We start from the raw sequence: 21,249 nt of genomic DNA on the forward strand, positions 1-21,249 counted from the left end.
CAAGTCAAATTTTGATGTGTTTTCTAGGACTGAGGAAATATTAGTAAATATATTGTGGATAGAGTCAGGTTTCTCACTGTGGGGAAAAAGGAGTTACAAATAAGGAAAAGGAAAAAGAGAGATGAACCCTGTGGTGCTGGGCTAGAGGCAGGATCTGGATAATTCGTGGTCTATTTCTCCATCTGTCTGTCAAGATAAGTAGATGGAAGTATGTGTCTAGGTGTGATACACACCTGTGTTTCCTACTGTACTCCTGAGAGGGCCCAGAATGTTACCCCAGTAGGATGAGTATATCTCATGCCCAAATTTTGATTTCTGAAAACTACTCTCCAACAAGAGGAGCCAAAAGTGATTTATTTTGACTGATGACAAAAGCTGGAGCAGAGAAAATACAAGATGAGGGGATCTTGTAAAAATACAGGTTCTAATTCATTAGAACTGGAACAGAGTTGGAGATTCTGCATTTCCATTCTATTCTGCATATTCTATTCTACTGCATTTGAAGTGTGTGGATTCACAGTGATGAGTGAGCGTCTGCTTTTCTGAGAGGCCCCTGGTGATGGTGCTGCTCGTCTGCTGAGCTCTCTTTGATTAGCAGACAGCTCCCTAGTGTAGGTTATTACACAGGAGACTCAACGCACTGGCTGTGCAGGGAGAAGTGGTTTAGGCTAAGGTAACCTCCATTCCGAGAGTTTTGGTGAGGTTGTTTAAACCTCAGGGATGCATTTATTTAGGTGACAGTGTGGTAGAGTGGAAAGAGCACTGGTTTTGGAGTCAGAGTGAATTTCATATTCGTAGTTTACAGTCTGGGTGAACTTGAGCATTATTTCACCATTTTGGAGTCTCGGGTTTGCAGTTAGCAAAATAGATACAGTAAAAATTTCCCTGGCAGATTAGCATTAGAGAAATTGTGTCTAAAGGACCTAGCATAGCTCTGGACACGGAGTAGGTGTTCAGAAAAGTGGTGACAATTATTATCACTTATGCAATAGAATTGGAGAAGGCAATGGCACCCCACTCCAGTACTCTTGCCTGGAAAATCCTATGGACGGAGGAGCCTGGTGGGCTGTAGTCCATGGGGTCGCTAAGAGTCGGATACGACTGAGCGACTTCACTTTCACTTTTCACTTTCATGCATTGGAGAAGGGAATGGCAACCCACTCCAGTGTTCTTGCCTGGAGAATCCCAGGGACGGGGGAGCCTGGTGGGCTGCCGTCTATGGGGTCGCACAAAGTCGGACATGACTGAAGCGACTTAGCAGCAGCAGCATGCAATAGAATCCTCTTTACTGGAAGCCGAGAACTGTGATTAATGGGCATGAAAAGTTCTGTGAGGAACCTCAAAGCAGTTTTGCACCAGAGACAACTTACTTCTATTCATTGGCCAAAAGAAGGCTATGATTACTTAAGTAAAATTATCTTGGCCTGATGAAAAATACTTGTTCTTGTCTTCAGCTGCATAATTAACTTTTAGAATCATCATAAATCTTGGCCTGATGAAATTTGACACATTATTCACCAATTCAAACAGAGATTTCTTGAGTGCCTGTTACTCTGAGTCCAACAATCCTGAACTCCTGTAACGTCCTGCATGGAGCATCTAGTTGAGACCTGAGCCCCTTTGAGCTCACTGTCCTCTTTGCCTCCTTCCCTCAGGAAAGCCCCCTGAGCATGGGCTTCAGACTGAGCTAACACTCCTAGCACCTCGCACACCCCTGTCCTAGCGCTTATCTCACCAACCTGCAAGCTGCTCCTCCTCCTCCTCTCTTCTCGTTTTTTTTTTTTTTTTTTTTCCTGCAAACTTCTTGAAGGCATAAAGCTCTTTGTACCCATGTCACAGAACATTGGCTGCACCCTCCTTGTAGTTGAACTGATTGCCTGGTACAGGATGTCCTCACGGAGATCAGTGTCTGAGGTGTGTGGGAGGGTCAAGGAAGGCTGCCTGGAAGAGGTGGTGATGCTTGAGCTGAGGTTTAAGAAGAGATGCAAGACAGGAGGGAGGTAGAGTGGTCGGAAGACATGGTGCGTTTGGGGCACTGCACAAGGTTTGCTGCTGCTAAGTCGCTTCAGTCGTGTCTGACTGTGTGCGACCCCATAGACGGCAGCCCACCAGGCTCCCCCGTCCCTGGGATTCTCCAGGCAAGAACACTGGAGTGGGTTGCCATTTCCTTCTCCAATGCATGAAAGTGAAAAGTGAAAGTGAAGTTGCTCAGTCGTGTCCAACTCTTAGTGACCCCATGGACTGCAGCCTACCAGGCTCCCCCGTCCATAGGATTTTCCAGGCAAGAGTACTGGAGTGGAGTGCCATTGCCTTCTCCGTACAAACATAGTTCGGACCAACCTTAAACGCGGGGTTGTGGGGGGCAAATGTGAATGGGTAAGCGAAGCTGGAGGAGAGGTAAGGACTTAGCTAGGACAGACTTAAGTGCAGCTGAGGAGGCTGGGTTTTATCCTGCGGGTAATGAGAGGCCAGTGAAGGATTTTAAGCAGGAATGTGTCGGGGGAGGGTTGAGGGTGATACTCGATAGAGGGTAGGGATTTTGATGTAAGCCAGGTAATCAGACCCAGCTGTTACCCTGATGCCTTTGTGGCCCTGAGCAGAGTGGTTTGCTCTGGAGGCACCCTTTGCCTGTCCTGACGTTTTGGCTGAACAGTAGGAGCTCACCTGGACAGGAATCTGGCCCATGTGAAAGCAGAAGGCACAGCTGCCTGCAGAGTGAGTGGATAGCAGGAGGCCCTTGGACCACCTTTACTGGGTTTGCTAACCAGGTCTGCCATGGCATAGGGATGGAGACTTTGGAGAAGTTACATGATTTCTGTGAACCTCATCCACAGAACGGAGATGATACAAACCCTTCAGTGCTTCTGTGAGAACTGAATTAGATGATGATAATGAAAATAATGATGACCATTTAGTAAACATCAACTGAGTGGCTGCATTCTAGGTATATTGTTGTTGTGTTGTTTATTTGCTAAGTTGTGTCCAACTCTTTTGTTACCCCACGGGGTGTAGCCTGCCAGCCCTCCTCTGTCCGTGGGATTTCCCAGGCAAGAATACTGGTATGGTTTGCCATTTCCTACTCCAGGGAATCTTCCTGACCCAGGAATTGAACCCAGACCTGCATTGGCAGGCAGATTCTTTACCACTGAGCCATCATGGAAGTCCTCCAGATACATTAGTGAGTCATTAAAAGACATATAAAACATCAAAAGTAGTGTTTAATTCATGGTTCAGTTCAGTTCAGTCGCTCAATCGTGTCCGACTCTTTGCGACCCCATGAATCGCAGCACACCAGGCCTCCCTGTCCATCACCAACTCCTGGAGTTCACTCAACCTCACGTCCATTGAGTCGGTGATGCCATCCAGCCATCTCATCCTCTGTCGTCCCCTTCTCCTCCTGCCCCCAATCCCTCCCAGCATCAGAGTCTTTTCCAATGAGTCAACTCTTCGTGTGAGGTGGCCAAAGTATTGGAGTTTCAGCTTTAGCATCATTCCTTCCAAAGAACACCCAGGACTGATCTCCTTTAGAATGGACTGGTTGGACCTCCTTGCAGTCCAAGGGACTCTCAAGAGTCTTCTCCAACACCGCAGTTCAAAAGCATCAATTCTTTGGCACTGAGCTTTCTTCACAGTCCAACTCTCACATCCATACATGACCACTGGAAAAACCATAGCCTTGACTAGATGGACCTTTGTTGGCATCATGATAGGTACTCAATAAATACCAGATTCTTCCCCCTACCTCCTGCTAATCATTGCACTTCCTACAGTTTGTCAGTAGCTGATAGAACATTGCCTTAGTACTACCTTCCAAAAGACTTTATTTATTCCCACAAATTGACGTAGAGAAAATAGTGAAGATTTAATTTAAGCTCAGGAAGCAGCCAGTGAGTAATTTCTGATATTATTTCATCAAGGAAGTACTTGGAGCTTTAGAAATCAACTATACTTTAACCAAATTATAATTTGATACTGTTAGCCCTTGAATTTAATTTTCAGGTTCAGAGTCTTGGGTTTCTACAGACATCAGCCAGAACTGCAGCCTGTACTATGACCTTGCTCTTGTGCTCTTTTGATATTTAGTGCCCAAATAATCAGAATGAACACCTGAATATACAAGCCCTGTTTAAAATGGAATATGAAAGGTTATCTAAGTGTTGCCATGAGTTATGTGTCCTATCTGAATCTGACAGGTTTCTGATGGTACTGGACCATAAGCGTTGTCTGCAAAAAAAAAAAAAAAAAAAAAAAAAAAATGAAGGCTCCCCTGACCTCGACCCCAGTCTTCAGGAACTCTGCTCATCCTAGCCTTTCTTTTCTTTCTTTGTGCAGGTTTCAGGTAACCAGATCCTCTTTGACAACATAAAGCCTGGATTAAAGCTAACTCTGTAGCAATCCCAGGATTATGGGCTCAGGAGGATAAATCCCGGGTTGGTTTCAGTTAAATCTCTTTGTGAAGAAGGCAGCTATGAGAGGCAGTTCTGAGATCGGTTTAACTGTGGATTCCTAGCTCCCCAGGATCAGTTCTTAGGAATGTCACAGGCCATTGTGCACACGGGACACGAGAGATCGTTCCTGGGAAGCGCAGTGGGGCACTGGCAGCTCTCATCACACTAGAAAACGGGCTGTGCTTCTGGCCCGGCTTTATTCCTGGTCGACAGAGCTAAAGTCAAGGAAAGCAGGAGTCATTGTTGCCGAAACGCTCATCTGCATACCTTGTCCACACCACCACCCGAGTCAGAAGGTAGCTCATCCCAGAGGTTAGCATAAAACCAGAGAATTTTAGAGCATTCTCCTTAAAACCTTCTCCTCCTCTCTCTGGGTATAGACTGCTCAGTTGCTCAGCTGTGTGCAAGTCTTTGCGACCTCATGAACTGTAGCCGCCAGGCTCCTCTGTGCATGGAAATGTTCAGGCAAGAATTCTGGAACGGGTTGCCATTTCCTACTCCAGGGGATCTTCCCCACCCAGGAATTGAACCCGTGTCTCTTGCATCTCCTGTATTGGCAGGCGAATTCTTTATCACTGGGCCACCTGGGAAGTCAGGTATAGATCGCCCAGTCTCCAGTGCTGCCTTAGAGGGTGCAAGGAAGAGGATATACGTAACATGCAACCTTTCCTTATCTCCCACTTTCATTTTCCAGCAACAGCTGCAGGCGTACGTGGCCTGGGTGAACGCACAGCTGAAGAAGAGGCCAGCGGTGAAGCCAGTGCAGGACCTGCGACAAGATCTCCGGGATGGGGTGATCCTGGCGTATCTCATTGAGATTGTAGGTCGGTTGGCCCTGGACTCGGATGCTAGGTTAAAACAGAACATGGCCTTTTTACCCTCCATGTGCCCTTCAGAGCAGATTGTTGGTGGTGGTTTAGTCACTAAGTCGTGTCCAACTCTTGTGACCCCATGGACTGTAGCCCACCAGGCTCCTCTGTCCATGAGATTTCCCAGGCAAGAATACTGGAGTGGGTTGCCATTCTGCTACATTAAACTTTGGGAGTGTGATGAGGAGCACGGTCACAGCTCTCAAGAGTCTCCCAATCTAGTTGGAAAGACTGGAGAGCGAAGTCACTTCCAGTAATGTACTTAGTACTGTGATGGGGCAAGCACAGATAAGAGCAGAGGGCGGGCACGCAACCCACTGTTAGGGATTCTAGGATGGCTTGCCAGAAGATCTGATGTCTACACTGAGGCTGGAAAGGGAAGTGGCAGCTAGGCAAAAAGAAGGTGTGTTACCAACAAAAGGACCCGACTAAGATAAGAAGACCTTGTTTTCTTGAAGCCCCAGAATTGTTGCCTGTCATTCTTATTGAAAGTGAAAGTGAAGTCACTCAGTTATGTCCGACTCTTTGTGACCCTGTGGACTGTAGCCCACCAGGCTCCTCAGTCCATGGGATTCTTCAGGCAAGAATACTGGAGTGGGTTGCCATTTCCTTCTCCAGGGGATCTTCCCAACCCAGGGATCGAACCCGGGTATCCCACATTGTAGGCAGACACTTTAACCTCTGAGCTACCAGGGAGGTATCATAACCTTATTTCCACAGCATTTGTCCACATCTCTTATTATTTATCTCACCAAATGATGGTTGTTTATTATCTACCTCTCCAGTATAGATTGAGCTGTTTTAGAGTAGGTGCAGTGTAATTTTTTTCCCCCCTGTTTCCACAATCCTTAACCAAGTGCCAGACACATAACAAGTACTCAAACATTCATTGACATATTTGAGGGATGAGGGTTTGAGTGATATGTAAGAAGGCAGGCTTGCATCAGGCAGCCTGTCCAGAAATACCTCATTCAGACAGCTCATATATTCATTATTCACTTATAGTGATAATAACCATGATAATAGTAATAGCAGCTACTGTGTATTGAACACTGTCTCATTTAATTTCACTTTATCATCAACGTTTGAGAAACATAATATTACCCCCATTTCCAGGAGCACTTTATATATATATATATATAATCACACATATATGTGTGTGTACATATATATCAAGCATTGCTAAACATGCTACTTTGATTGATTTATGATAATGAATAGCATTTAAGTATTTTACTTATTTTTTGAGAGTTAGAAAGTTCTGTCCGTGGAATTTTCCAGGCAAGAATACTGGAGTGGGTAGCCTTTCCCTTCTCTAGGGAATCTTCCCTACCCAGAACCCAGGTCTCCTGCATTGCAGGCAGATTCTTTACTGTCTGAGCCACCAGGGAAGCCCTTAAGCAACTTTGCAGGGTCACATAAGAATAGTGGTAAAGCAGAGGTACAAACCTGGATTTACTTTAATTCCAAAGCTAATTTTCAACTTTGAATTTTTCACTCATTTGAACAGATTATCCTGGAAATACAATCAGTTAGAAAATCCAGACAGCCCAAGAAGATAGAAAATCAAAAGCCATTTCCCCTGTCTGTCCCCTTGCCAGTTACTTGTTCTTTCTGGAGGCAGCCAGTGTTAGCAGTTTCTGGCTATTCTTTCCAGAGATATTTAATGGTGCATATACAGGCAATATGAATATGTATTCTTGTTTTTCAAAACCCAGGTTCTTAAATGCTGCATTCTGTTGCAACTTGGTATAGAGAAAATCTCTCTGAATTCACTACTTGAGATTGCGTTCTTTCTTGAGCTGGACCTCACTGAGCTTTTGACCCTACTACTATGCCCCTGAAACTGTTCTCCTTGAGGTCACAACTCTGCTCTGTCAAATCCCGTGGCCAGGGCTCAGTCCTCATTTTATTCAACTTAGCAGAACTTGACTCGGTGGATCACTCCCTCCTCCTCCAAACATCTTCCCTCGGTCTCCAGGATCCTGTGGGCTTGAAGTTTTCCTCCTTCCTCACTGGCCTTTCCTGTTTGCTGTGCTGGCTTTCTCCTCCGTGTGTGTGTGTGTGTGTGTGTGTGTGTGCACGTGCGCGTGTGCACGCATGCTTAGTCGTGTCTCTTTGTGATCCCATCAACTGTAGCCCACCAGTCTCCTCTGTCCATGGAATTTTCCAGGCAAGAATACTGAAATGGGTAGCCACTTGCTACTCTAGAGGATCTTCCCAACCCAGGGATCAAACCTGTGTCTCTTGAGTCTTCTGCAATGGCAGGTGAATTCTTTACCAACTGCACCACCTGGGAAGCCCTCCTGACCTCTAAATGTTGGAAGTTCTCCTTAGAGGTTCAAACCTTAGTTCTTTTGTATATTCTCTATCCCTAAGTGGTCTCTTCCCAAATTTGACTCTTTAGCCCTAAGCTTTTCCTTGAGTTCTAGGTGTGAATATCAGCTTCCTATTCAACTTCTCTGCTTGGATGTCTAAAATGCAACTCTCACTTCACGTGTCCTAATCAGAACTTTTCCTTCACGCCACTGATCCCTCTGTCCTCTGAGATCCTTCATCTGACTAACACATCACAGTACCATCCCCTCAGCTGTTAAAGCAGAACACTTAGAAGTTGTCTTTAATTATTCTCTTTTTCTCATCTATCATATTCAGTCCTTCACATGTGCTGTTTGCTTTATATTAAAAATATACCTGGTATCTCACTTTTCACCTTCCCAAACCATCATTATCTCTCACTTGACTATTTTCAGTTCCTTTCTAACAGATTTCCCTGTTTCCCCTTCAGAGAATCTATGTCCACATGAAGTCAACTTTTAAAAGCATTAAGCAGGTCAGGTAACTCATCTCACATGCTAGCAAAGTAATGCTCAAAATTATTCAAGCCAGGTACCAATAGTATGTGAACTGTGAACTTCCAGATGTTCAAGCTGGATTTAGAAAAGACAGAGGAACCAGAGATAAAATTGCCAACATATGTTGGATCATATAAAAAGCAAGAGAATTCCAGAAAAACATCTACTTCTGCTTTATTGAGTACGCCAAAGCCTTTGACTGTGTAGATCACAACAAACTGTGGAAAATTCTTCAAGAGATGGGAATACCAGACCACCTTACCTACCTCCTGGGAAATCTGTAGGTCAAGAAGCAACAGTTAGAACCAGACATGGAACAACAGACTGGTTCCAAATAGGAAAAGGAGTACGTCAAGGCTGTATATCATTGCCTGGTTCATTTAACTTCTATGCAGAGTACATCATGTGACATACTGGGCTGGATGAAGCACAAGCTGGAATCAAGATTGCCGGGAAAAATATCAATAACCTCAGATACGCAAATGACACCACCCTTATGGCAGAAAGTGAAGAGGAACTAAAGAGACTTGATGAAAGTGAAAGAGAAGAGTGAAAAGGCTGGCTTAAAACTCAACATTCAAAAAACTAAGATCATGGCATCTGGTCCCATCACTCCATGGCAAATAGATGGAGAAACAATGGAAACAGTGACAGACTTTATTTTTCTGTGCTCCAAAATCACTGCAGATGGTGATTGCAGCCATGAAATTAAAAGATGCTTGCTCCTTGGAAGAAAAGCTATGACCAACCTAGACAGCATATTAAAAGCTATGACCAACCTAGACAGCAGAGACATTACTCTGCCAACAAAGGTCTGTCTAGTTCAAGGCTATGGTTTTTCCAGTAGTCATGTATGGATGTGAGATTTGGACTATAAAGAAAGCTGAATGCTGAAGAATTGATGCCTTTGAACTGAGGTGTTGGAGAAGACTCTTGAGAGTCCCTTGGATTGCAAGGAGATCAAACCAGTCAGTTGTAAAGGAAATCAGTCCTGAATATATATTGGAAGGACTGATGTTGAAGCTGAAACTCCAGTACTTTGGCCACCTGATGTGAAGAACTGACTCATTGGAAAACACCCTGATGCTGGGAAGGATTGAAGGCGGGAGGAGAAGGGGACGACAGAGGATGAGATGGTTGGATGGCATCACTGGCTCGATGGACATGAGTTTGGGCAAGCTCTGGTAGTTGGTGATGGACAGGGAGGCCTGGCGTGCTGCAGTCCATGGGGTCACAAAGAGTCGGACACAACTGAGCGACTGAACTGAACTGAACTGAACTCCCTTACCTCCAAGCCTGCATTTTCTGCCCATTACATATAGAATAAAATTCAAGGCCTTTGCTCTGGTTCCCAAAGCCCCACATGACCTGGCCTTGCTTGCCTCTCTACCTGTCCTAGAACTCGACTCCTTGCTCTCTCCACTCCAGCCATAGGGTCTTGTTGCTGTTTCTCAGATAAGCTGATCTCATTCCCGCCTTGTTGTTGGTATTTACGGTTCCTCAGCCTGGAATGCTACCTCTGCAAATCTTCTCCTCTCTGATTTTATTCAAGTCTCTGCCCAAATGTGTTATCAGAAAGACCATGATTACTCGTCTTTGTTTTTCCTCATAGTACTCATCACTGGGCTTCCCAGGTGGTGCAGGTTGTAAAGAATCCGCAGGCCAGCACAGGAGATGCAAGAGACCTGGGTTCAATCCCTGGGTGGGGAAGATCCACTGGAGTAGGAAATGGTACCCCCTCCTCCGGTAGTCTTACCTGGGAAATCCCATGGACAGAGGAGCCTGGTGGACCCCAGTCCTTGGGGTCGCCAAGAGTCGGACGTGACTAGCACAGCACAGCACTTACCACTACCTGAAATTATGTCACACATTTATCTGTTATCTTGGTCATCTGTCATCCCTGCAGATATAAACTCCATGATGGAAGGACAGACAGACAATGTCTTGGTCACTGCTCTTTCTCTGGTGCCTCAAACATTGCCTGGCACACAGTGGGTGTTGAATGAATAAATGTACACATAGTAACTTCACAGGCCCCAGGGAATAGATGTGAAAATTCGAAGCCCCTCCAGAATGCTTTCATTTTCTTATTTCCCATCCAGATTACAAACACGAAGGCCTAACTCCCTTACATATTTTAGATAATCTTCGTGTTTACATCAAATATTCTCTCTGTGTCTGGCTACTATGAACCTGTGATAGTACTCCTCCCCATAACTTCATGTATTTTTTCTCTTCTAACAGCAGGAGAAAAGCTGAGTGGGGTACAGCTGAGTCCCAGTAACCAACAAGAGATGAAGAATAATGTGGAAAAAGTGTTACAGTTTGTAGCCTCCAAAAAGATTCGTATGCACCAGACTTCAGCTAAAGGTCAGTGCTTCCTTCTGTCCGTGGTGGCTGAGTACACTCATCTTTACCTGGGGATTGCCACCTTCAGAAGAACCATCCACAGTGTAGCTGAGGGCTCGGAGTAGACTGGAGTGGGATTACTCCAGTAGACTGGAGTAAATTGGAGTGGCTGATGACCTCACATCTTTTTCCACATAAGGAAAGTCATTCTCTTGGGGTGGAATGATTATCAAAATCCAGGTGCTTTGGAGACCGGGGTGAAGGTAGAAGCTCTTCATTTTAACTGAATAAAGTTTTGCTCGAGCATGTGTAGGAAAATTAACAGAAAAGAAATGACAACGTTTGGATGTTAATTTTAGAACATCTTGTTTAAGATATCAAACATGAAGATAGATGATATTTTTGTGTGTTCCTGGTGTTTCATGACAGTTATTATCTCAGATCATAATAGCCTACTTTTTTTCTATCCAGTTTTCCAGAAGGAAAATATTTGATAGCAGTTTTTTTTGAACATCACAGGACATCTCCAGGCAGGATCAAAAGGCTCTTTCACCTCTACACATGCCCTTTCCTGGAGCCACATGGCCAGATGAAGGACAGCTCTCACTGCAGTTTGAGCCCAGGCTGCAGGGGAGAAATGATGTAGCTGTCCTCAGAAGGCACAGAGGACCTCTCTGGTCCTCTCACTCTGATTCTGGAACTGATTATAATCTGGTTTGTTTTAGCCTCAGTTTCTGGGCCTGATTGCCTGTGGCTCTGATGAGAATGGAGGTAGGAGGGAGCCCTCCTTTCCGTGTGGTTAGTATTCTCTGTGTTGGGCTCATTCAGGCAGGGCAGTTACTGACCATTGAGAATGTCCTATAGCAGGGATCAATCAATTCTTTTGGAAACCTTGCATATTTACAAGGCTGTAAAGCTGAAAAAAATACAGTTTTGTCTGTTTTCTGACATTAACCAGACCCATCATGTTATTTTCTGTCTGCCTTTCTCTGTCTTTTTTTTTTTTCTAGGACAAAATTTAGAATGTCAGATATTTCTCTGATCCAGGCCCCGTGAGGAGTGGGCTTGGGGATCTGGCCCATTAAAGTCAGCTATTTTGAGGGAACAGTCGTTCAGGACATCATTGTCTTTTACCTGGAGAAGTGCAACCATTTCCTAATTAGTCCCACCGCATCCATTTCTGTCCCCCTCCTGTCTGCTCTCCACACTGCAGCCAGAATGATCTTTCTAAGAGTACGATATGCTCATGCCATTCCTCTGCATATGAGGGCCCTTAGGATAAAATCCAGGGTCCTTTCTCTGGCTTACTATGCCCTTTCTGACCTGACCTCCACTTCATCCCCCTCGTCTTTTCCCCTCTCCCCCTGAACTCTGAACTCTGGCTACGCTAAACTGCTTTCTGTTCCTCTTCCAGGGTGTGCCATAGAAATATAAAGTAAGTCACATTCGTGATTTGGATGTGTCTAAATAGCCACATTACAAAAAAGAAATCAGTGGAATTAATTTTAATAATACATTTTATTTAACCCATGTATCAAAAATGAGGGCTTCCCTCATTTATTTAACCCATGTATCCAAAATGGTGGCTCAATCGGTAAAGAATCCACCTGCAATGCAGGAGACCCAGGTTTGATCCCTTGGTTGGGAAGATCCCCTGGAGAAGGAAATGGCAGTCCCACTCCAGTATTCTTACCTGGAGAAGCCCCATGGACAGAGGAACCTGGTGGGCTACAGCCCATGGGGTCTCAAAGAGTTGGATACGACTGAAGTGACTTAGCACGCATGCATGCATATCCAGAATATTATCAGCTCAACATATAATCAATGTAAAAAACTATCAGTGAGATATTTTGCATTCTGTTTTTTTATACTAAATCTCACGAGATTTTTCATTCAGCTTGTGTGTGTGTGCTAAGTACACTCAGAGCACATTTCAGTTAAGACCACGCTGCTGCCTTTTAGGTGCTCAACAGCTACATGTGGCTAGGGGCTCCCATACTGGACGGCATCTAGACCTTCATGCCTGCTGTTCCCTCTTCTTGGAATACTTTTTTCCTTCTCTTTCCTCATCTGATGAACCTCTATTGGTCGGTCAAGCCTCAGTTTAGAACTCACCTTGTCTGGGAATCCTTCCCTGAGCCCTCTAAACTAGACAGATGCTTCTCCTCTGAGCTCCCAAAGAATCTTGTACTTTTCTTATTGTATGAAGGAAATGGCAACCCACTCCAGTATTCTTGCCTGGAAAATCCCATGGACAGAGGAGCCTCTCATGGGGTCACAACTAGTCGAACACAACTGAGCGACTTCACTTTATGTTATTACACTTGATTGTCATTGCTTTAAATCTTCGGTCTCCCTATTGAACTCGGCTTTGTGAGGACAGAGAGCTTGACTGCCTTGCTTTCCTGTTCCCTAGCAGATGCATAGGAACCGAGTGCGTCCTCAGCACTCTGCTTCCCTCTTAGGACCTCTTGGTCTGTTCTGATCCTCAGATATCGTGGAAGGCAACCTGAAATCTATCATGAGGCTGGTCCTGGCCTTGGCAGCTCATTTCAAACCTGGCTCCGGCAGGACAGTGAGCCAAGGACGGGATGCCGGAGCCCCGCTGCAGACTCACCAGCCTCACTGTGCCACTGCTGTGGCCCAGGGAGCAGCCGCTGCTCTGGCCGATGTGTGTCATGACATGTCGCGGTCTGGGCGGGATATCTTTCGATATCGACAGAGGTAAGGATGGAAATCTGGGGATGGGAATTCGACCTGCGCTGATATTTCATCCCTTAAATGATAATGGTACGGTAGATGGAAATATCACCTAAACAGCCCACATTGCAGAAAAGAGGATGGAGTGGAGGTTGGAGAGGGTGCCCCAAAAGAGAAAAAAAAAAAACAACCTTTCTTTTAGGCATGTTTATTTTGGCTTTTGGAGAAGGGCATGGCAACCCACTCCAGTATTCTTACCTGGAGGATCCCATGGACAGAGGAGCCTGGCAGACTGCAGTTCTTGGGATCAGGAAGAAATTGGGCATGACTTAAGTGACTCAGCACACACGTGCACATTTTGACTTTAGCAGAATGTAAAGGAATCATATATGTAATTCTTTTCTCTGGTGCCCAGAGTTTTAAACATATTCCTTTGGCACAGTGTGTTTTCTGCACTGGGAGGTATGTGGGACCACCATCCTGATTCACCCCTGAGTTTCTCCCTGGTGTGTATCCAGAAGATCGGGTGTCCCAGAGAGTCATGGCTGGAGATGCTTCATGGGTTGTGTGTCAGAGAGGGAGCATGACTTTGAGGTGTTGGTGAAATTATTGGTTTCTCTACCTTCCTTGCCAGGTTTCAAATGTCTTTAAGGCAGGGGCTTTGCCTCGTCCGTCTTTTTACCCTCAGCAGTCCCAGAGTGGCATCTGTCAGTAGTTAGTGGGTGGGCCCGAAGGACTGACACCCTCTCCTTTATTGGTGCCCTCCGACTTTAGGAACAGCAGCATGGATGAGGAGATTGAGAATCCATGCTGGAGCGTGCGAGCCCTGGTGCAGCAGTATGAAGGACAGCAAAGGTCCCCGTCTGAGTCCAGCTGCTCCAGGTAACCATGGCCTCGGATTCTTCATCGCTACAGTCCTTAATTCATGGAGGGTCTCAGGGTTGGCAGCTTCAGGTACTCACGCAACAGGCAATAAGGCACCAAAGTCTCTCTTCTTCCCTCAGTTTATGTGTGGCTCACAAGGGGTAACCCTCAGCACGGCCTTGTGGTTTTGTGCTGGCAAGAGGGCAGGGTGAGATGCTTATGAGTTTCCCACATACCAGTGCTAGGGCTTAGCTGTGTCCACGTGGGGGCATGACTGAGACCTGTCAGCGCCCAGCTGGATCTTTTTGATATTTATTTATCAGCTGCCAGTGTTTATGAGAGCCAGTTCCATTGCACTGCCTTTGTGCCTGAGAAGGTTGTATAGAGCTCAGAGCAAGAGGAAATGCCCAGAGTTGCCTTAGTGCTTTAAGAATGTTTCCAGTTTTCATTTGTAGGGCTAGGAATTGTGGCAGATTATTACACATTTGAATGGGCTAGCGATGTGAGTGACTGTAGCTGAAAGGCTGTCTATATCCCTTAGAGCCAATTGCAGAGACCAAAACAGGACACAATGCGCTAATAAAAGCCTGATCAATGCCAAGTATGGTGGCAGAGAAAGACTATTTTCCTGGCTTACGTAAATCATGCTCCTGTAAACACATCCCCAGATGTTGTCATCTTATTTACTAATTTCATTGCAGAATCATATTTAATTTATGCTTCTATGACCTTTTCTCTCATCAACACAGATTAGTCTGTTCCAGTTAAGCCTAATTGTTCTTTGTCTGACATGTATGTATTTTCCATGTCTTTGTTTTCTTCCTCCTATTTCTTTTCTTCATAAAATTCCATCTTAATTTGATGGGCCATTTTCTAATTTGCTTGGAAATTAAATAGAATTCTTTCCATCATTTTAATATACCAGTAACCTTGCTTGATTTTTAATTTTAACATTTAATAGATTTTTTATTTTCAAAATTCACACAACATTAAATTAACCATTAATCATTTTAAAGTGTATGATTCAGTGGTATGTAGCACCTTCATTAATATTGTGCAACCATCACCTCTATCCAGTTCAGAGAGATTTGCATCACCCCAGAAGGGAACCTTGTGTCCATTAAGCAGTAGATGTGCCATTATTGAGAATCTAAACCAGTTTTTCCTTGCTTCTGCTTGGACTATCACTTGGTACAGAATCAAAAGATATTCTGTTGTACAATGAGATCTATTGCTTCCTGTATGGCTACAGGCCTTTAACTTTGCTGTGACTGATAGCGCTTGGCAGAGTTAGAGAAAAAAAAAAAAAGTCCGGATTTTTTTCCTGAGAGCACCTGCTCCCTTCCTGTCTGGCAGAACTCAAGACTGGGGGCAGGGTATGAGACAGTGTGAATTCGGGGCTGCTGGAAATCGGGCTGGCAGTGACCGTTTTCTAGGAGAGCGTTCAGAGAACAGTTGGCTTTCCTCTTTCTCTTCCTGATTGGGTCATTTTCTTCTCGGCCACCCTCTCACTCACCTCTTTGGGATGCTCAGTTGGCACCCAGAAGGCTCCGGGACATTCTGCCCTGCTCCTCCCTGCAACCCGCGCGCAGGGGGAAGCCCACCTAATGTCTCAGTGATCTGTGAAGGCCAGGAGACACCCGGGATGTGACTCGGGAAAGAAGAGTGGTTCAGGAGATAGCCCCTTAAGTCTGGTCCCCTCCCCCTGCTCCTTGACAGACATCCTGCAAAGCCCTGCCGGACTGCTCGCCTGTTGCTTCTCAGACCCATAAACCTCGGGCCAGCCTCTCAGGATCCAAGCAAAAGGCTCCTTAGTTGGGAAAAAAAAAAAAAAGAACATATGAAACGCCCGAGGGGAAGGTTGCGGGGTGGGGGTGGTGTGGAGACCAGCGTTCAGCGGGTTTCCGGGGGAACCCCCTCCCGCGAGAAGCCGAGTTAGATCCACCCCGACCTCGGTGCCCGGGAAGGCAGGGGTCAGAGGAGAGAAGGCACGACCGCCAGTCCCGGGCTCCTCTGAAGGAGGGGACCACGCAGCCCTCCCGGGCTTCTGGCGACCCCGCGGCGCCTCCACCGCCTTGCGCGGGTCCGCCTCCGAGCCCCGCAGCCCCGCCCCGCTCTGCCCCGGGGGCTCGGCCGTCCCGCGGAGCGCCCGCCGGGGTCGGACGGATCCCGGCGCTGCCCGGCCGCGTGTGACAGCTCGGAGAGCTGGGGGAGGAGGGCGCGGGAGGGCGGGACCGGGAGGCGGCGCGGAGCGGGGATCGCCGCCCGCCCGGGCACTCGATCGCTCGGCCGGAGCCGCGGGCAGGGCTTTTCTCCCGGGGCGCGGAGATGGGTTGAAATGCCTGCGCCCGGGGGCACTCCCGGAGCCGCACGGCCGCGGGGACCACGGATGCGGCTGCCGGGGGTCGGCAGCCTGCGAGGGGAGGCGGTTTCCGCCGAGGCCGGGCCGCTGCAGTGTCTAAGCTGCCGGGACGGCGCGCCCCGGAACCCGGAGCATAGCCGTGCCTGGGGCCGAGACGCCTGCCTCTCTGCCCTCCTTGCTCTCTGCCGGGACCGGGGCGAGCGGCTCTCGTAGTTGGCCTGCCAGGGGGAGTCGTTCTTCGGGGGCCCCCAGCGCGGGGAGACATGCCCGAATCGGGGAGCGCTGTGACTCTCAGCCTCCCGCTACACCCAGGGAAGCCGACTTGCTGAAGCCGGAGCCACGAGGGGGACCATGGGCGGGACGCAGGTCAAATGGTGAGCTGAAGCCACTTCGGCTTTGGAGGTGTGTGTGGGGGGGGCTTGGGTGGGAGCAGGGCCAGGACTGGAGGATGCTGTTGGCCAGAGACAGGCGGGGGATCGGTGGGGGCGCTGTACTGGGGAGAACAGCCTGCTTGCGGGCCTGAGATGAGCACTGTAAAATACAGTGGGTTTATTTAAGAAGCTGCAACGAGCATGGGAGAAGGAGTGGCTTTTGACCCCACGTCTGGTCTCTGCCTGGAGAATTCCAGGGACGGGGGAGCCTGGTGGGCTGCCGTCTATGGATTGCACAGTCGGACACGACTGAAGCGACTTAGCAGCAGCAGCAGCAGGTCTCTGCTGAAGCCAGCACTTCAGGACATAACAAAACTCTTATTGCCTCGTACCCATTTAAAAAATTGATTGGACTTTTAATTGGAGATATTTTTTCTGGGAGACTGCTTGTCTGACAAGTTAAGATTGGAGAGATGTTAGACCTGTGGGAATTAGGAATGTATCAGTGAGACCTGGTTTGTAATCAGTTGTTCCCTGTCTTGACAGGATTATAATGGCAAGTGGGGGGGTTACTTGTTTATAAAACAGTTTTTTAAGCTCATCAGGGAGATCCCAAGCCATGTAATTAATTGGCATTAAAATAACGTTAGTGTACCATCCTCCTGCATCATGCTCTCACATGTGCCTCAGGATTTTTCTTCCTCAGATTTCTTTTATCTTTTAGACCCAGGCGTTTAGTTTCAGGGTTTTATTTCTCTGTGGCTCACATACTGGCAGCCCCAATTCAAGAAAGAGAAATGTTGTTTTCTTTGGCTGCTCTGCCACTCCCCCAGTGGGGCTGGGTATGCAGACATCCGCCTCCTTCTGCCCTTATATGGGAGATGGCTCACTTAGGAGGGAGCCTCTGAGCTGATCTAGCTGAGCATGCGTCTCTGCTCTCAGGAAAGCAGTTTTCCCCGCATCCTCGGTTCACACCACTCCTCCCACCCCCCACCCCCTTCGTCTCACACATATCCACTGTGGTCCAGCCGGATGCAGGCAGGGGCACCCGTCAGCCACAGCGCCTTGTCAGCTGGGAAAGTGTGGTCTTACCATTTCTCAAAGAGGAGCAGCTGGGGTGCAGGCCTCTTTCTGCACTCGGATCCCCATTTCTATAAGAAGGTGAATGCTGAGGCCTGAAGAGCATAAATCTATTCTTCTTGTGAATGGTACCCCTAGACTGGTGCTTTCCAGCAGCTAATTCATGTTGACCTGGAAGTCAGATTGCCTAAGTGGTGAGAGATGGATAAGAGAGTTCCCTGAAGCAATTTCCTTTTCTAAATAGCACTTCTTGCCTTTCTCCACCTGTCTGCCTGTTTGGGTTGTAAATTTATAGATACTGTTAAGTGACACTTTTTTTAATTTGCAGGAGCAAAAGACAACTTTTTTCCCGTATGGTTCTGATAAGGATGAGAGTGTATTACTGGTTGAGGTCATTCCCACCAAAGCCCAAAACCCGGGACACTGAGGAGGTTGAGACACTAGTCGTCAGGCTGCTTCAGAGCTTTTTGAAATCACTGGCTGCCTCCACTGTGCTTGGCTCTTGTTTTTCGTGGTTTCTAGGAAGATGAAATGTTAACTCCTGATCGTGGCTGTGAGGATTAGCCTGGGAGACTTCAGGGGCACATTAAGTGGGTCAGTGAATCCAAGACACTTTCACTGTTGTCTGGGTGATGGATTTGGAAAGAATTCCTGAGAGGGGGCTGGGCCTGCAGACCCCACAACCCCTGAGATTGTTTTGGTGCTGATGTTCTCAAGGTGGGTGCAAAGAAAGAGGGCTCTTCAGATGGCAGTGTCAGCCTCACATTCCATCATATCCTCTAGATTTGTTTCTGGAGATTTAAAATTCTCCTTCTTCCCAAATGCAAACCGTTCCTTCCAAAGCTAGTAGTTATACTAGAATTTAAGAATTGTTGCAAGATTTCTGATGACAGTTAAAAAAAAAAAAGATTGATTTATTTGTTGTTTTGTCGTGCTGGGTCTGCGATGCCGCTCAGGCTTTCTCTGGTTGCGGCGGGTGGGAGCTCCTCTTTAGTTGCGGTGCTCGGGTTTCTCATTGTGGTGGCTTCTCTTGTTGCGGAGCACTGTCTCTAGGTGCTTGGGCTTCAGCAGTTGCAGCACATGGACTCAGCAGTTGCGGCCCCTGGAACCTAGAGGACAGGCTCAGTAGGTGTGGCGCGCAGGCTTAGTTGCTCCAGGTCATGTGGAATCTTCCGCAAATGGGGATCAAACCCTGTCCCCTGCGTTGGCAGGTGGACTCCCAACCACTAGACCACCAGGGAAGCCCTCTGACAATTTAAAAATTAGTGTGGCAGAGATATGAATAACTCTTGGCAGTAAATCAAGTAAACCTTTATTGTCCCCTAGCAGGTCTTGTCCCCTTTTGAGATAGTACACCCTTTTCTGTATCACATCCTAGTGTTGTTGATATATCACTACCCTTTGCTCAGCCTGGCACTGTCCACACTCTGCAGTTTTTCCCCGCTGAGGCACCCTTCACCTTGTCTCTGCCTTTCGGAGCAGCCCAGAGCTGATCCGCCATGATTACTCTGCTGGTATTGCATGTGTCTGTGATAGATCAATGTTATTAGAAATATATTTTCCTTCCAGCTCCCAAAGCTACTAAAATGCATATAGTCCATCAGTCTCTGAACTTGGGCCCAGGGATCATGATGGAGGAGGTGGTGGTGGTGGTAAGTGAAAGACAAAAACAAAAAGCCAAACCAAACAGGAGTGGAGTTCTTTAAAATGCTACATTATCCACCAGTTTGATAAATCTCTTAGTGAATTAGGCTTAAAGGCAACTTTGTTGTGGAAGCTTCTGAGGATGGGTCATTCAGCATTCATTTCATTCATTTAACAAGTTCATCATTCATTCAACAAGTATTTTCTTCTTACTGTGGGCCAGGCACCGTTTTAGGCAGTAGGAGTTAGATGAATAAGAACCCATCTCTGGAATAAATTAGGAAAGTTGGCTTCTAAACAACTGTTTGCAATAATCGTTTCTCTTCGTTTTCCTTCGGTCACAGCCTGACTTCCCCCAGTCCTATCCACAGTGCAAAGAGCGAATCCGTTATAACCCAGTCGGAGGAGAAGGCAGATTTCGTGATTATTCCCTCTGAAGGAGTAGAGAACAGAACAGGTACTATCTTCTTGGCCTGCCTGGGGTGGCTCAAGGAACAGCCCTCAGCATGAAGAGTTTGGGGGTCCTGACTGTCTACTATCAGCTCCCTGGCCTTCTCCACACATAGTCTGTGCATGCAGGGTCCATTCTAGAGAGCTCTAATGCTTTGGAGCCAGAGAATGTAGTATCCTCTCACAAATTGTCACTTTCGCTGTGCAAACTGTCAGATGTCCTGCGGCAGTGTAGACAGCTGACCACCTGTGAAATTAGGAGATGACTTTGGAACTGTCAGAAGCCTGCTCAAGTAAAAAGTTTTTATCATTTCTGTGTTGTGCAAGTAATTTCAGTACTTCTGTAACTTAAATTGGGGCCAGGAATATACGGAGCGGAGGTGTCTGAGAATATACAGCAGAGAGCAGGTCTGCATCATGTTTTGTGTAAAGGCTACATTGTTTAGACTTCTCCTTCCTCTGTCTCAGTCTCCTTTTTCTTAGATAAACACAGAGGAAAGCAAGGAAGAAGCAAAGTGCGTGACTTAAGAGTTTTATTTGCCTGGAAGAGAGATAACGAAACCGAAGTCCTCTGAAGGAAAACTGGAATTAAATTCTTCCTTATTTCACACCCCATCTAGCCCTAGCATCAGTACCCAGAAAGTTAGTTATGTTACTGAGTCAGAAAGTCCGGGGACCCTGGGGAGGGAGAGGGAGGTCTTTACAGAGTGCTTGCTCTGGGCCGGGCACCACGGGTCCCACACACAGTTGCCTCGTGAAATCAGACAACAACCCAGAGGGATTAGGCTTATTATAATATTCATTCTTACCAATGAAATCAGAAAAAGAGACTGTAAAGACAGGGAAATAAAACCGGAGAGAGGGAGGTACAGAGTTTGCTTATACCGGTCTGCTTCCTGTTTCTGTGACTCACACAATGTTATATGTGAAAGGGGTTCCGTCCTCCCAAAATGGTCAAAGGAATATGAGTTGAGGTCTCCCCTCTGAAGCTCCTTTTCATTGCCTCTGACAGCTCCTCTCTTTGTCGCTTGAGGGACCGAGCCCTGGGAGAGCCAGTTCTAGAGTAAAGAGTAAAACTTGCCCCCTACCAGGGTTCCCCGGGAGGGAATCCTTAAGGTTCTGAAGAGGGCGGACCGCCTCAACCAAGTTCAGCTTTGCTCCCCGGAGCCCGGGGTTAGTGGAGCCAGTGGCCAGTTCCTCCTGTCCCACACCCCCACCTGGTGGAGAGTCCAGCCCGCGCAGTGAGGCAGGTGCGCA

The 21,249-nt window shown here is 47.0% G+C and overlaps 1 protein-coding gene across 10 annotated transcripts in view; it reads left to right on the top strand.

Annotated features, from left to right (window-relative positions):
* DIXDC1 (DIX domain containing 1) overlaps positions 1 to 21,249 on the top strand; it is a 78,084-nt gene that overhangs the window by 25,439 nt on the left and 31,396 nt on the right. For 7 of the 10 annotated variants that reach the window (XM_055547972.1, XM_055547975.1, XM_055547979.1 and 4 more), the window contains 5 exons: positions 5,143 to 5,272; positions 10,417 to 10,542; positions 13,014 to 13,245; positions 13,996 to 14,103; positions 19,887 to 19,999. In XM_055547972.1, coding sequence (XP_055403947.1) covers positions 5,143 to 5,272; positions 10,417 to 10,542; positions 13,014 to 13,245; positions 13,996 to 14,103; positions 19,887 to 19,999 — 709 coding nt within the window. Of the gene's footprint in view, positions 1 to 5,142; positions 5,273 to 10,416; positions 10,543 to 13,013; positions 13,246 to 13,995; positions 14,104 to 16,333; positions 16,822 to 19,886; positions 20,000 to 21,249 lie in introns of those variants that run through there. The other 3 variants (XM_055547980.1, XM_055547973.1, XM_055547981.1) reach the window with 3 other exon arrangements.

Source organism: Bubalus kerabau, chromosome 15, assembly GCF_029407905.1.
Source record: "Bubalus kerabau isolate K-KA32 ecotype Philippines breed swamp buffalo chromosome 15, PCC_UOA_SB_1v2, whole genome shotgun sequence".
Lineage (NCBI taxonomy): Eukaryota > Metazoa > Chordata > Mammalia > Artiodactyla > Bovidae > Bubalus > Bubalus kerabau.